General features: G+C 44.9%; 1 protein-coding gene across 3 annotated transcripts; it reads left to right on the top strand.

Moving 5' to 3' along the window:
• Nucleotides 1-11: 11 nt before the first annotated feature.
• On the top strand, nt 12-14,901 carry LOC132798334 (arf-GAP domain and FG repeat-containing protein 1). 3 transcript variants are annotated; one of them, XM_060810149.1, is made up of 6 exons: nt 12-1,104; nt 10,895-11,727; nt 12,067-12,543; nt 12,744-12,971; nt 13,039-13,472; nt 13,545-14,901. In XM_060810149.1, the coding sequence occupies exons 1-6, from the start codon at nt 941-943 to the stop codon at nt 13,581-13,583; spliced, it is 2,175 nt and encodes a 724-aa protein (XP_060666132.1). In that variant the 5' UTR covers nt 12-940; the 3' UTR covers nt 13,584-14,901. The 3 variants fall into 3 exon arrangements, with proteins under 3 accessions (XP_060666132.1, XP_060666134.1, XP_060666133.1); XM_060810150.1 differs by lacking the exon at nt 12-1,104 and adding an exon at nt 7,190-7,338; XM_060810151.1 differs by lacking the exon at nt 12,067-12,543 and having other exon boundaries at nt 16-1,104.
• The last annotated feature ends 640 nt before the right edge of the window (nt 14,902-15,541 follow it).

Raw genomic sequence — 15,541 nt, 5'->3', positions numbered from 1 at the left:
CCAGTCAGTTCATTTTTCAAGTTCTCGACGTTTGGATGAGTCGGGTTGTCGGACGGGCGTCTCTTTCTTTCTGTTGTTATTAAAAGAGAATTTTGTTGTGCTTAATTCTGTTAATAACAACAACAAAAAAATAAAAATCTACAACAACGCAGACGAGGGCGCAGTGTGTGTGTGATTCAGCATTCGAAGTGTAGGCAAAAAAAGAGCGCAGCAGCAGACTGCGCTGCAAAAGTGTGTAAATAAATTGAATTAATATAAAAAAGGAAAACGAAAAACCAGTCGCCGTTGTCGTTTCGTTTATGTGTTTACGCCCGTCGGTTGCCGTTGGTTTTATGAGAAAAGAGTGCAGTGTAGAAATTAACGAAAACGTAAACAATAATAATAATCGAGAAAAATTGCCTGTTGTCTGATAAATTACAACACACACACAAACGTAGACTTTTGGTATATTTATGTGTTAGTGTGCGCGGCAGCGGCGGCGGCAGCGTTTGTTGTGCTTGCTCGAAGAAGAAGCAGTCGTTGTGTTCGTTTCATGTGTAATTGTGTAAGTGTGGCCACAGCAGCTGAAGAAAGGTCAGGCGTTGCGTAAAGAGAGGTTGCAAACTCGCACACACACACACATACGCGCACACTAAACTGTTACACGTATTTGGGATCGATCGTGTTGAGTGCAAAATCAGGCAAAATTCAGTTCGTTTACGTGTATAACAGCAGCGCTCCCCACGCCGCGGACATCTACCATCCTCCCCGTCATCCACACCGCATTGACTTTGACGCGAACTCAGACACCGAGTGGTTGGAGGAGGACAGCACTGAGAGCGCTAGCAGGCAACCATCGCCATCAGCAATAGCAACGGAAGCAGGAAGCAAAGCAAACACCAATAACAATCGAAGCAACAGCAGCAGCAACAACAACATCTTCGATATCGATACAAACATCATGGCGGTGCGCAAAAAACAGGACGACAAATACCTGCTAGCGCTGCGGGAGCTGGTAAACAGCGGGGCAGGTAATCGTCAATGCTTCGACTGCAACCAGAAGGGGCCCACCTACGTGAACATGACTATTGGCTCTTTCGTCTGCACCCGCTGCTCTGGCGTACTGTAAGTACAACAGCTCTCTGTCTATCTACATTTCTCTTGTGCTATGTGCAAATTACCTATCGATAGCGATAAGATGCAATCGAGGGGGCATCGTGTGAGTGCCCGATAATTTCGATTGACCGCAATGCAATGACCGACCCCAATAACCAACGACGACAACGGCAACGACAGCGACAGCGAAAGCGAAAGTAATTTCATTTCTCTAGTTGCCAGTCGAGCTTCCAATTTGGAAATGCAAATCGCAGAAAAAACTTTCAATTGTCGGTAAAATGGCAGCCACTTTTGGCCAAATTCGAATGAAATTATTTTGGCATTGTTGCCGTTTGGCGTTTGGCATTTCTATTTCGGGTGGCGTGCAAGTCTTAAGTTGTGAGTTGTAGCTCTTTGTCCTTGCCACGCTTGCTAAGCGCCAACTAATCGCCAAATTGCCTTTGATTTATGCGCTCAGTTGGCAGTCGAGCGGTAAACAAGTTAACTATGCACCCAGCACTCGGCACTTTATGCGATTAAATGCAAATTGAGGTCATCTCCTAGTCGCATTAGTCGCAGTGTAAACACAGCACATGTATGGTAAATATTGCTTGGGAGTTTATTTTTTCCCCACTTGCTTCCACTTGATTTACGCACTTCCGCAGCCCGAGTAAGTTGAGCTCATACTCCCAATCGCAATTGCAATTTCTATACCAATTCCTATTCCGATCTCATGCCGAATTTCATGCCCATCTCTCGGTGCTCACTTCTTCATTACATGATTGCTTTCAATCTGAATGCTTCCGCAGTGAGCAGTAAGCGAGCGAGTGAGGAGGGAGATGGAGCTGAGCTGTGGCCAGCTGTGCATTTTCACATATTGCATTCTACGCAGATTGTGCCCCAGATTCCACAGTAACTACACATGAGAATACGAGGCAAGTACTTGGTACTTGTATTCGCATTTGGAGGCGACACCGCTGTGCTTCAATTGGGCTACATGCGGGCGCTGTCATGGGCTGAATTGTCACTCGTTTGCCTATCGATCTGTCGGCCTATCGCTGCTATCGAAATCGCTGCTACAGCATCAATTTGCCCCAGGTTGCCCCTTCTACGTGCCGTGAACACACTTGATGACTCATTCGAGAAGCAGGCTGTGGCTCCTTTGGCAACAACTGCCAACTGCAGTCGAGACTCCCTCTGTGAGTTGTGTCAAGCTGCAACAGTAAACAGCAGGAGAAATAAATAAGTATTACGACTATGTAAATGGAAAGCCGCATAAATGCCGCTGTCGCTGTCGCTGCCTCTGCCTCCGTCTCTGCCTGGGTCTTTTGGCTTGACAACAGAGAACAGACAGCAGACACAACTGCGACTACAACTCCACTTGGTTGCATTGCATAGCACTCCCTCCACAGGCTATCATGCCTTCATGCTTCGCCATTCCATTGCAGCAGCAGCAGCAACAGCAGCAGGCAAACAAAAGGAACTCGAACTCGAAACTCAAAGTCCAAGACAAAATTGTTGTGCATGTTCAATGCTACAATGTTTCCTGCCTCCTCCTCCTTGCTGCCTCTCTCTCTCTCCCTCTCTTTATCTCTATCCGTCTGACTGTGTGGGCATAACAACAACCACAAGAGAGCAGGAACTGCCATTCAACGACACGACGGTCTAAGGTTTGGGCATGAAGACCGGCCGGCAATGGGAAGGGGACAAGCAAAGGGGAAGGCGAACCTGTCAAGCGGCTTTTGCGCATATTTTTGGGCCAGTTGCAGTTGCTTTTGCTGTGGCTGTGGCTGTTGCTGCAGCAATGGCAATTGCAGACAAATTGTTGCACCTCAATCTCAATCGAGCAGCAACATCTGGTGGAAGTGCTGCCAAGAAACTTGTTGATTAGATAAAGCCGCAGCATATGCACATCACACATAGAGGGACGACTTGCGACAGACAGAGACAAAGATAGCGACAGAATGACGGACTGAGTGACTGCTATGACCTCCTCTTGCTCTGTGGCTGCGCTACTTTCTCAGGTGCGTCATCGCAGCCCAAAAACAGGCAGAGACTCAAACGCGATTAAGAGTAACTGTAACTGCAACTCTTGCTATCTCTGTCTCTCCGTCTGGCTGGCTTGTTCTTGGTGCCCACTCTTCGTTAGTCTGCTAAGTCGTCGTGTTCCTGTTTGTAGCCAGCTGACAAATACCCAAAAGTAGGTGATAAAAAAATCACTGTCAGCTTGTACACGACAACTACACATGCATCTGTATATGCGCATGTGTGTGTGTGTGTGTGTGTGATTGTGTGTGTGATAATCAGCTGCACGTCTTGTGGTCAAATGAATATGTAAAATTTCGATTATGAAACCACATGAACACGTCGCAACACGAATGGCGGTTAAGTGCGGCAGTTGGATGGGGTCGAAAGGGGAACGAAGGGAGACGGGGGCAGACTTTCACCAAGTGGTGTCAGCTGTGTGGGCCCTTTTACGTTTTACGTTTACGTTTGCCACCGAGCACAGCAAAGCAAAGCAAACCAAAGCACAGCAAAAGAAAACAACTCACAATTCAAAAAAGCAAAACCAAAACAACAAACGGACACACGAGCAAAAGGAAACTAAGAAAAAAACAACAACAAAAAATCAACGAAAACGCGACGCGTAATGGCAATTAAATAGTCATCTATATGTGTGTGTGTTGTGTATGAATCTTGGGTAGAAATATACCCCCATGTATCTATACTGAAATATATACATACATACATATATGCACATTTATATATATATATAAATATATTTATGTAGAATTCTGTGTAGAATTCTCAGCTATTTTTACACACACACATAAACACTTAAATGACTCTTTTTGTTGGAGCTTTTCCTCGTTTTGTCAGGAAGAAGTCTAATGCTGTTATTGTTGTTGTTAGAACCCCGTGTAGCTGATAATTCACTCAGCTGATCACACTCTCACACAGACTTGCATACTTAATGCCTTCATTTATTAACATGAGGAAAATGTGAATCGCATATCGAATAGAATTCAACATTAGTAAATATCCAAACAATGTCCCCACCTCACTCTCCCTCTCTCGCTCACGATTTGCCTTTCCCTCTTGCTCCTGCTCTCTTTTGCCGTCTGTCTGTCCCACTCGCTCTGGCAATTATTGCGCAGTTTTGTTGGCGACTGTAGACTTTGGTATTGAGGCGAATGCATAGAAGGTGTCGTTGTTGTAATCGGCGTTTGCTTTATTGTTTCGTTTTATTTTGAATACCCTATATTCAGGCAGCAACTCAAAGAGGTCTATAGACAGTAAAATAATGTGTCTTAGTTTGAGAACTATTTTCAATAAACTTGGGAGAATGCAGCTTTTTTTATATGCGTATTTGTTATGCTAAGATTAGTTGAGTAATGTATCAATGTATCACTTAGTTTCAAACATTTTAGCTTGGTGATAAATATTCAGGAAATTCAAAAGTGCTGATAAGTCGACGCCAGATTAAGGTCAATTAGTTGAACTATGTTTAGTGTAGGATATCTGCTAGTCGAATACTATTGCTTGCTAATTTTCAATTGGTTGTATTTTGTTTTGCTGGTGGCATCGCCTTGAAATCGAGATTTATATTCTATAAATAATGGAATATGGGCAGACGACGACTTGATGCAATTTCGAGTGCGAAAACATTCAGCAAATGCGAATTATTCAGATTGGGCATCGAACAGCCGCCAGTTGCCAGCTGGCACCAGGAAACTGAGAGCGGGCAAGCCCCAATGCAATGAGAGAGGGAAGGGGGGAGAAGAAATAGTGGGTGGTAGGCGCCAGGGCGCAGCTGGAGGTGATGTGATGCTGATGCCGCGCTGTTGCCTCGCTGTGGCAACTCATGCAAATGTAAGGCCCAATTAAGAGGGAGTACTCGACTCGACTCGACGGGCAATGTTTGGATGTGGGAGGCAATATCTGAATCCCCATGGTGAAAGAGCGTAGAGAGGGGCGTAGGGAGAGGCGTAGGTCTCTGGGCGCCCACGCAGAAGAGATTTATTACGCCAAAAAAATCATTTGCCATGTCAGTTTGTTTGTTGGCCAAAGAGATGGATGTTGGTTGCTTGGCTGCTGGGCTGAGCCGCAATGTGGCGACGTCACTTGCTCATTCATTGGCAAGGGTCAGAGGGCGCCTTTGGCCCACGCAGTGGCTGAATGGCCAACCATGCACTGCTCTCTCAGCCATTTCTCATGCGCCGGACAGCTCAGCTTTGGGGGCAACAAAAGAGCTCAAGGCTTTTCCAGCAAACTGCAGTGAGCAGCAGTAACACATTTCCTCCCCCCTCCCTCCCCCCATGCTCAGTCCCAACAGCAGTAGCAGTAGCAGCAGCAGCAGCAGGCGGCGTCACATTATTAAAATATTCATTGAGAGCAACGAGGCACTGCTAGGAGTCGCCTGGCCCATGCCCCATGCCCCAAGCCTCGTAGTCACCCTCCAGGCAGTGCCAAGTTGAATTTATATTGTGCGACAAACACTGACAGAAGGCCTTCAACGACGACAACGAGAACGACAACGTTAAGGAGGAGCTCGATGCCTCTGCGCCAAAAGTGGCCACCACACAGCGCACATAACGAACGGACAGACAGACAGACAGATAGACGGACAGACAGCAGCGCAGATGGCGGACATTGATATTGACAACAGCGTGGGATATTCTCCTGGCAGTTAGCGTAGTCTAATTGCCGATACCCTGTACTCCTCTTCCTTCTCCTCCCTGTTGAGTCTGTAAATTTGTGCAACGTACGTGAAAAATCGAATTGCCTGCAATATGACGCGCTGCTGTTTTAGTGTTGCAAGCTGCAACTGGGTCAGCAAAAAGTTGCCTAGAATTGGCCAAGATATAAATGTGTATATCTGAAAGAGCACTTGCAGATGCTTTTGCTTAAGTAATTCCAGCAATCGCTTCGTTGGTTTATCTCGCACACAGCGCAGCCTTGAAATGTGCTGCTCTCTGGTCTGCCACAGTTTAAAGTGGCGGACGAGTCAATACCCTGCAACTCTTGTGTACTTGTGTACGTGCCCCACAATTATCTCCATCCATGTTTCGTTGTTTATGGCCCGCCAGTTACGTGTCTGGAGCAAACTGATGGCAAAGATCTTTACACTCGGTTGGCACACGGAATCAAGTGCAGAACACTCTGACAGCGAGATACCCTGTGACAGCTGCTCTAAGATTGAGAGCATGCAAATGCCGTCTTTGCCTCCACAAATTTTACAGGGTCTAGGCAACGAAAATGACGCCGCGACGCTCCGCGTTTCCGAGTTATTCGCAATTTTAGTTGATTTACAAGGCGATTGCAGATACAAACAAACATATGGAATGATGAGTGTTGAGTGTACTTACAAATATGTGTATATATATGTATATGAGTATAGACTTATTTCCATAGTCGTTCTTATGACACATATCACACTTGGAATCGCTCAATTCCGTCGCTTTCATATTCGCCTTGTGTGTCACTTGATTGCGGTTGAAACTGAAACTCGCTTAATGCGTATATAACTACATATGTGTTGTGTATATATTTTTGAAAAGAGTATTGCTTTGCAGTCTTGGCCCAATTGAATGCTCTTTCTCTCTCGATGTTCGTTGTTCCTTTCTCCCCCAAGTGGCGCCAAGACGAATGTTGTTGAACTTCCAACTTTTGAGGTCACAGCTGCTCAGTCTCAGTCTGTTTCTTCCGCATCGCATCGATCATCTTTGTTGTCTTGTTGCCTTCTGTTTGATAAGCTCACGAAAACAAAAGCGACGCAATGTCTTTTGTCTCTCAATTAAGCTGAAAGTATCTGCAGCAGTTTGTATCTTTGTATCTTAAACTGCACGTGACTCTGGCAATGACCGCTCGCAAAGGGCGTGACACACGCTGGAGAAGTCCACTGGGGTCTAGCTTGATTTCCGCGAATCACGACGAACGTATCAATAACAATATCAATATCAATATTAATGCAAGGCATAAACAACGTCAAACAAACATGAGAACGCCCCTTGACATCCACTTATCATCGCCATTGCAAGCGCGCAAATACTTTGCCAATGCGAAATGAATTACTGCAACGCATTTCGTCAGCTTGCCTCTTTTGTGTGTCCAGTTAACGTCCAAGCTCGCAGTTCGTCACAGTGATCAATCGAGAGCAGCGCAGAGCAAACAGCGACATCCCGTCTCCGTCTCCGTCGGTTGTCAACACAAACGCTGAGCTCCAATTCCAATTCCAACTCGAATTCGAAGTCCAAGTCAGCAGTAAGTTTGAAGCCAGCTCAGCACAATTAAAGTGTTTGCCCAACCTTGAAACTCTCACAATGGGCAAATAAGCTTAAAGTGCTCCAAGCCAAGCTAGAAGCCACATTTCAATTGTGTTCAAAGATCGACCCGACCTCGAAAGCCAATAATAACTCTCAATATTTGCAAGTGGAAGTGAAGTGTGTTTTCTTTTGTTTTGTTTTGTTTTGATATCCAGAATTAACTATTGTACAAACAAATTGGCGATTAGATTGCAACAAAAATAGAAACCGATTTTCTCCCTTAGAGGAAACTGTTATTCGCCCACTCAGTTAATAGAAAGAAACTTTTGCAACTTGAACGTCATCGTTTACGTTGTGGAAAATGCAGTTTGCTCGTTTGACGTTTAAGTTTCGCTCGGTTAATTGGAATTCTGGCGAAAAAAAACAGTTTGGGCTGAAAAACCAGAAGTTACATTGAAATATTTGCGCAAAAATTCCAGTTGGCAAAGTGAGGAGGGGAGACAGCGACGGGAGACAGAGAGAGGAGACTGTTTGGCGTTTTTATTTTTTGTTGTTCATAATTGACTAATTGCCATTTCTTAGGCTTGTTATCAGCAGCAGCAGCAGTCGGTCGTCGCCTTGCGTTGTTTGTGTTTCCCCTTCTCTCTCTACTTCTTTTAATGACTCACTGCTATTTCGCTGAGTGAATGAATAAACATAAATGTTTAAATATTTTGTGCTGTGTTTACTCATTCAGTCAAGTCGAAGCTAAAGCCGAAGTCGAAGTCTCGAAGTCGCAGTAAAAGTTCAATTGCGCCTTCCCTCTTTATCTTTCTCGTAATTGCGCATAGGTATTCTTCAAATGGTTGTTTTTTGGTTTTGTTTTATTATGATAATGCCAAGTGTTGGTTCTCGCATTATTGTCGTTGACGTTGTTGCTGTTGCTTTGCACAATTTCTTGACTCGCTCGTTAGAGTCAGCGTCAGCGTTAAACGTCATGTGGTAGGTCTGAGTTTGCCTTTTGTGCCTTTGTTTTTATACCGCGCACAGCATCGAGCTATAGCAGGGTATTCCAAATCGATCAGTTTGCAACTGCGAAAGCTACACATCATATATGTTTCAACCCAAAGATACAAATGTATCTCTAAGTAGCGTTTGCTAGCAGTAATTTGATGTCCAGGGTATCGCTTAGTCGCCCAATATTGCAGGGTATGCCGAATCGATCAGTAAACATATCTGTTTCAACGGAAAGATACAAAAGTATCTGAAAGTATTAGCAACAATTTGATGCGCAGCGTATCTTTTGATTTGCTAGCAGCAATTTGATGTCCAGGGTATCGCTTAGTCGTTCACTCGCGCTCTTCTCTTTTGTTTTTGCACTCGTTCGTGGTGTAAATGTATCTGTATCTGTATCTGTTGGCTATGCATAATATTTCGCTAAATTTGTTGCTGCCGCTTTGAGTTATTGTTGTTGTCGTTGTTGCTGCTATTTTGCCGCAACCCAACGACGACTTTTGTTTTGTTTGTGCCTTTTTTACGCTGAGTGCGCAAAATGCGCAAAAAACAAGTTTTGCGAAAAAAAACAAAGACAACAACTAAACTAAGCTTAAACTGTGAGAGTGTGTGTGTGTGTACTTGTATGTGTTTGTGTGTGTCGGTTGGCATTGTGTTTGTTTTAATTTTGTATCCACTTGTGCCTAGCACGAAAGATGTGGCGCTGATTTGGAAACCCCGACAGCTGTTTGATGCCTTTGCTTTTAACGCTGCGGTTTTTCCGCAGCCAAGACTCGAATGTGGATGTGGACGTGAATGGGAAAGGCGAAGCGGATGCGGGGAGGGGAAAGAGGATTGCTGACTGCTGTTCACTTGAACTGGGGCTGGACTAATGCTAATACTGGTCTGCTCTGGAGAACTGTGACTCGAGATGCTGTCGCTGTCGTTGTTGCTGTTGCTGTTGCTGGCAGATGACACACTTTTGGTGCTAGTTAAACGACGCTCAACGGTCGCTGTCTCTCAATTAGCGAGGTGCAGAGTACAAACAGTACGTTGGCGACTTTGACGAGTGCGAGTAACAAGTGGAAGACCTCTGGGTGACTGGCTGCTATTAGCGCAACCTCAAGCTGCCTGCCTCTCTCTCTATCTCTTGTGTCTTGTCTTTCAATTAGCGCATTAACAAAGCAGTCAAAATCGCAATTGTTGTTGCCCCACTCGAAAAGACTGACTGACTGACTGTTTGCCTCCCCCCAATTGCTTGGCGTAAACGGTGGGCGTGGCAATCGCTGCTCTGCTCTGTCAGTTGTAATGTGCTGCGCGGCAACTTTCACTTTTTTTCACTCGGGTTTCAAAAATAGCTGAAACGGCGCTGCACAATGTGCAGCAGCTTGGCTACTTGCAACTAACGAAGTGCGTGTGCGTGCTTGCAACAAACACTGCGAGATGGCAACAAACTAACAACCATTGCCACCTCAACAGGAGGCACTTGAGTGGACAAGACAAGGCAAGACTGATGCTACTTTGTTTGCTGTTCCTTGGCTGTTGCTCGATTTCCGCTCGGGTTTTCTCAAACAAAATCAATCGACAGCTGGCGGAAATCGAAACGTGACTGCATTTCCCAAAGCACTTAAAGCGAACGCTAATTGAGCCAACGTTGCACACTTTGTGATAGAGTTTTTGCAGCACAAAGTGCACTCATTAATTGAATCACTTGTGTCCAGAGAGAGAGAGAATAGCGAGGATGTCGCGTTTCTCCCTCCGGCAAAGGGCATAAATTGAAATGGAAATTCAATTTCGTTGGCAATTGCATCAAACAATGGCCCTTGGCCAGCCAAAGTGACAGCAGCTGCGAGTGGCATGTGGCAAGTTGCAAGTGGCACTAGAACACAGAGGAGACAAGTTCATTTAAAGCGAGGAGTCAATCTACTTCTTCCCAGAACAGAAGTGAGAATATGTTTTGTTGTTGAATTGAGAGTCTGCAAAGTGTGTGCGTCACAGCAAAGCAGCATTTTTATCGTGTCATCAGAACTATGCAAAAATGTTGTTCAAAGCTCTCGCTTTTCCACGCACTCCCCCTCCATCATCCACCTCGCTCGTCGCGTCTCGTTTGCCATAACGAATTGGCTCTCTGAGCCACTGAAGCGTTCATGTGAAACGTCCAGTTTCTTCAATAAAATACATGCATATATCTATGTTTAAGTGTGTGAGTATGTGTGTATATGCATATGCCACATCTGTTGCTATGTTGCTGAGTTGCTGTGTTGCTGTGTTGCGAGTTGTGCCCGTTTCGTTTGGGAAATTCGTGAAAAACAGAAATTAGCTTCTAGAGACGACGAGGCAAATTCGCTTAGAGCTTCATTTATGGGTTTCGTTTTTCACTTTGTTGCTCTAATTGCACTCGCTCTCTAGCCAACAACAACAACAACAACAACAAGCACAAGGCCAGCAATTAATTGTGGCAATTATCTGAAATCGAACGCCCATTTAGCGGGTCAATGTGACCCGTTTAACAAGCAGCCACCTCTTGAACTCTTCTCTTCTTTTCTGTTCCCTTTCTAACCATATCTCTCTCTGTTTTGCAGTCGCGGACTGACGCCGCCACATCGTGTTAAATCCATTTCGATGGCCACTTTCACACAGGAGGAGCTCGACTTTCTCAAGGCTCACGGCAACGAGCTGTGCGCCAAAACGTGGCTGGGCCTCTGGGATCCCAAACGTGCCACGCCGCAGCAGGATCAGCGTGAGCTCATGATTGACAAGTACGAGCGCAAGCGATACTATTTGGAGCCGGCGAGTCCTTTGAAGTCGCTGGCCAATGCGGTCAATCTGAAGTCGAGCAACGGTTACCACACCTCGAGCATCTCGAACATCTCGAGCAACGGCTATGCCAGCATCCATCTGACGCCGCCCGCCGCCCAACGCACAGCTGCCAATGGCTTGGCGTCGAAGACGCCATCCACGACAACCACATCGTCAGCCATCAGTCGGCCGCAGCATCATCATCATCAGCAGCAACCACAGCAGCAGCAGCAGCAGGATGCTTTCAACATGTCCTCGGGAGGATTGGGCTTGATCAGCAGCCTGAATAGTGCGGGTTCCACATCCACAGGCGCGCTCTCGGACACGAGCAGCTGTGCGAGCAACGGCTTTGCTGGCGAATCCGATTTTGTCGCCGACTTTGGCAGTGCCAATATATTCGATGCAACCTCGAGTTCGGCGCGTTCCACGGGCTCGCCGGCTGTCTCCTCGGCCAGTTCGGTCAGCTCCAGCAATGGCTATGCCAAGGTGCAGCCCCTGAGAGCAGCACATCTGCATCAGCAGCAACAGTTGCTCAATGGAAGCGGAAATGTGAATGGCAATGGAACAGAGAACTTTGCTGACTTTGAGCACGCGCCCATTTACAATGGCATCGCCGGTAAGTTGAGTCATTCTTTTGCAGCTTTTCTTTTCCGTTTCGTTTGTCCACTTCAGTTCATGCCACACACGACACAAACACAAGACACAACAGATCTCTGTGTAGCCACATGTTGCAAGAATCGAAATTCGCTTGGCACGCTTGGCAATCATCGAGCATTTCGCGTAGATCTTCAATCTCTCTTTCGCTTATCAAAATTCCCGCATACGCAAAAACAACAAGATCAATTGATAGTCGATAAACGATAACCGATAACCAATCAACTTTTCTGCGCTTTCATTTGCGCTATCTCTCTCTCTCTCTGTCAATGCCAATTATCGTCCTTGTTTTGCCCCTTAGCGACCAGCTATTTCAATTGGAGCGATTGCAGCACACCAAGTCTCTTCCCAGATCCATTTGAACAACCACAGGAGCCATCGCTGCCCACCTACTCGCTCTGGAGCAGCGAGTCCCGAACGAGTCACGGGCAAAATCTATCGAAGCCCAGAGAAAGAGAGAAACCACCCGAGCGAGCTGCCGCATACAAGAGCTCTTTCACATCGCTGACTTCCTCTCGATCGGTGTGGTCCTCAAGTTGTGATGATTCCGGCGAGGATTCGCTGGCGGCGTTAAGCAGCACGCTGACGCCAACGAATCCCTTTCTGCCCTACATTCTGCAGAGCTCGTCGAGCACATCCGAAGCGCCCGCATCGCGTCGCAGCTCCTTGTTTAGCTATGAGGAACAAGATCCGCCGCCAATTGCAGCAGAAAGCAACTCGAATTTGAATTCCAGCTCGAACATTTTAAATGCCTATTACAATCCTTTCTTTACGTGGAGTAAGTTTTTCTTTTTGTTGGCCTTTTGAGTTCCCTGCGTTGTGTTTGGCTTTTGATTTATTATTTACTGTCGAAACTTTGCGTTTGTTTAATTCGTTTTGTTGCTAGTTTTGTGTTTGGTTTTGACTTGAATCCCAGCTGCATTTAAACATTGTCAAAAGACACAATTCTCTAAACTCTTGTGTGCATTCCCTTTGCAGGCGCCACTCTACAGCAACAACAACAAAGCAGCCAACTTGGCCAACAGTCGCACAACAGCCCCAAGGGAGCCCAAGTGGGAAGCAGTGCGCCCAGCGAGGACCGCTATGCAGCACTCAAGGACCTCGATGAGCAGCTGCGCGAGTTGAAGGCCAGCGAAGCGGTTGCCACAGAGGCGCCGACGCCAACCAATGGCAACATGCACATGGCAGACGCCTTCAGCAGTGTTGGTGAGTGTTTTGACTTGGATTACAGTGCTTGAGATGAAATAAAAACTAATTATCCTCTGTCTTGCAGCTGCTGCCAGCCACAACAACAACATCAATAACAACAGCAACATCAATGCCAATCCGTTCAAGAGCCAGCAACAGCAGCAGCAGCAGCAGTTGCTCAACGGCAATGGGCACTGGGTGAATCCATTCCAAGCCAACAACAGCGCACATCATCAGCAGCAGCAGCAACAGCCACAGCAGCAGAATCTCTATGGACAGCTGACGCTCATACCAAATGGCTACGGCAGCAGCCCAATTCAGGCTGGAGGCCAGCAGCTAATGCACTCCGCGACGAATGTTGGCCACCATCAACAGCTGCCACACGCGAGTTTCTTCAACTTTAACAACAACGGCTTTGCCGTCGCCCAGGGTCTGCCCAATGGCTGTGGCTTTGGCAGCATGCAGCCGGCTCCTGTGATGGCTGGTGGCATCAACGGCGCCTTTAACAACCCATTTGCGGTAAGCTGATGGCTATAATTTACGCTTTAACAGCACATTCAACTAACATTGTATTTTGCTATGGCTCAACAGGCTAGCGGCGCCATCAACACGAATAATCCATTCTTATGAGATTCAGACTCGATTGGCGGGACGAAGGACCAGAATCATCATCATCAGCAGCAGCAGCGGGAGCAGGAGCACCACACGACTTGGCTGAGGCGTTGAGGGGAGGAGGGGGAGCAGAGAAAAGCCGCTGAACAAAACCAACAACAACAAGAAAAGTGAAAAGTGAACCGAAATTAGTCCATTTTACGAACAATAGCTATCTAGTAATCTAAAAGTAAAACAAGGTTTATGCATACACACTCTGAACATGCGTATGTACATGCTGAAGGACCCCAACTCTGGGGGAAGATCGTACAATATATATCTATCTATATATATATATTCTTTTACAAGCTAACTCTATACATATATTTATAAGGCGGAGCAAATGTGTCGCCTCCCAAATATATATATACATATAGGCGATTTGCGAGTAACTAAAAATTTGTATTTAACGTTGCCTTTAGCATCTATAGACTTTTTACTAAACTACAACTAAATTGAAAACGAAAACTAAAACTAAATCGAAAAAAGAGTTAATTGTAAAACCACAATTTATCTTCTCCATGTGAGCATCAGTTGTCGTGTTAGCTTAACTTAAACTACATACATATAAATAATATTTATAACTAAAAAGAAACTACTAATACAATTAATTGTAAGTTCTAATACTAGCATCATCAGATATATTATCAGAATTGAGTTAATTCTGTTCTGTTTCGTTTCGTTACACGTTTTATTTTTGTGTACCTTTTACAAGTCGAAAGAAATCAGAAGAGGAAAAAAACATTCAGTTCGTTGCATCCTTTTAGCTCTCTTAACATTTTCCTGATTGTTTGTTTTTAAGAAAAGCTATCGTCAGCTATTGATTGTGTGGCCTTAATAAGATTATGGAACTGTTCATTAAACTTGTAATCATAAAATAATATCATGCATATACCATATAAACTTATGAATAAAAATAATAATATGTAATACACATATGCTTTTGTACCTAAATTTAAAATGCTTCTTGTTATCGATCCATAATACACAAATACACACACACACACCTAGAACAAAGTTAGAGTTTGCTCAACACAACACAAAGTTAAAGTTTGTTAATTGCGATACAGCAGAAAAGATATCTATATATGTATATGTATATTTCATATGGCTTACTGGATACATGTATGTACATACAATAAGTAATGCATTCATTTCATTATTTACTGACCTACACAAGTCCAAGTCCAATAAGAAGCAAGAATTTTTCCATTTTTTAGCCTTAACATGTAAAACATTATCGAAGCCTTAAAGAATATTTAAAATTACAAATTTCAATAAAAACAATGAAAACCAATCAAGCGTATTTAATTGTATTTGTGAAAGTCCGAAAAAAAAAAAAACAAATCAATTGAATTAAATCATCATTAATAGGCAGCAGCAAAGATTCAAATTAACGACCAATTTTGCTTTGAGTGCAAATATTCAAATTTAACGATCGCTCAAAAGCACGCTCAAGAAGTTACTCAATTGAGCTCAGCAGCCACTCGACGCCATCTTACTCTCACTCTCTCACTCCCGCACAACGCACTCAACCTGATTAAATTTTACTCAAATTCGGTTTTGCAGCCTGCTACTCATTTCTGTTGGCCTGGTATTTCGCTGGAAATTGGCTTGAATTTTAGGGGTTCGCGCTGTTGCGATCGAGTCGCAAGTATGAAATGATGATTCATTAGCGTTACATTACATAGTTACATCATTACATTCATACATCATTGCTTACACACATACATCCTCACTCGCATTCGAAAATCGAACCGCGAACGGCCGAATAGACTAAATTAACAGCCCAAGTACTAGGCGAACAGAAGTGAGCAGCAAGCAACAGAACTTAAAGCGCGCCATACTAAATTGACTTGAGCTGCAGCTGAGACAGCTTCAGTGAGAGCGCACTGTAAGAGCGTGACGTCACTTGACGACCACGTACTAGTAAGAGA

Source organism: Drosophila nasuta, chromosome 2L (genome assembly GCF_023558535.2).
Source record: "Drosophila nasuta strain 15112-1781.00 chromosome 2L, ASM2355853v1, whole genome shotgun sequence".
Classification (NCBI taxonomy): Eukaryota; Metazoa; Arthropoda; class Insecta; order Diptera; family Drosophilidae; genus Drosophila; species Drosophila nasuta.
Note: the sequence above shows the minus strand (reverse complement) of the source record. Positions and strands in the feature narration are given on the sequence as shown.

Excerpts from the sequence above, each read along its gene's own strand:
- LOC132798334 (XM_060810149.1), top strand. The coding sequence starts at position 941 with ATGGCGGTGCGCAAAAAACAGGACGACAAATACCTGCTAGCGCTGCGG. Across the intron at positions 12,544-12,743 it reads CAATCCTTTCTTTACGTGGA|GCGCCACTCTACAGCAACAA; the intron begins GTAAGTTTTTCT and ends TTCCCTTTGCAG. Across the intron at positions 12,972-13,038 it reads AGACGCCTTCAGCAGTGTTG|CTGCTGCCAGCCACAACAAC; the intron begins GTGAGTGTTTTG and ends TCTGTCTTGCAG.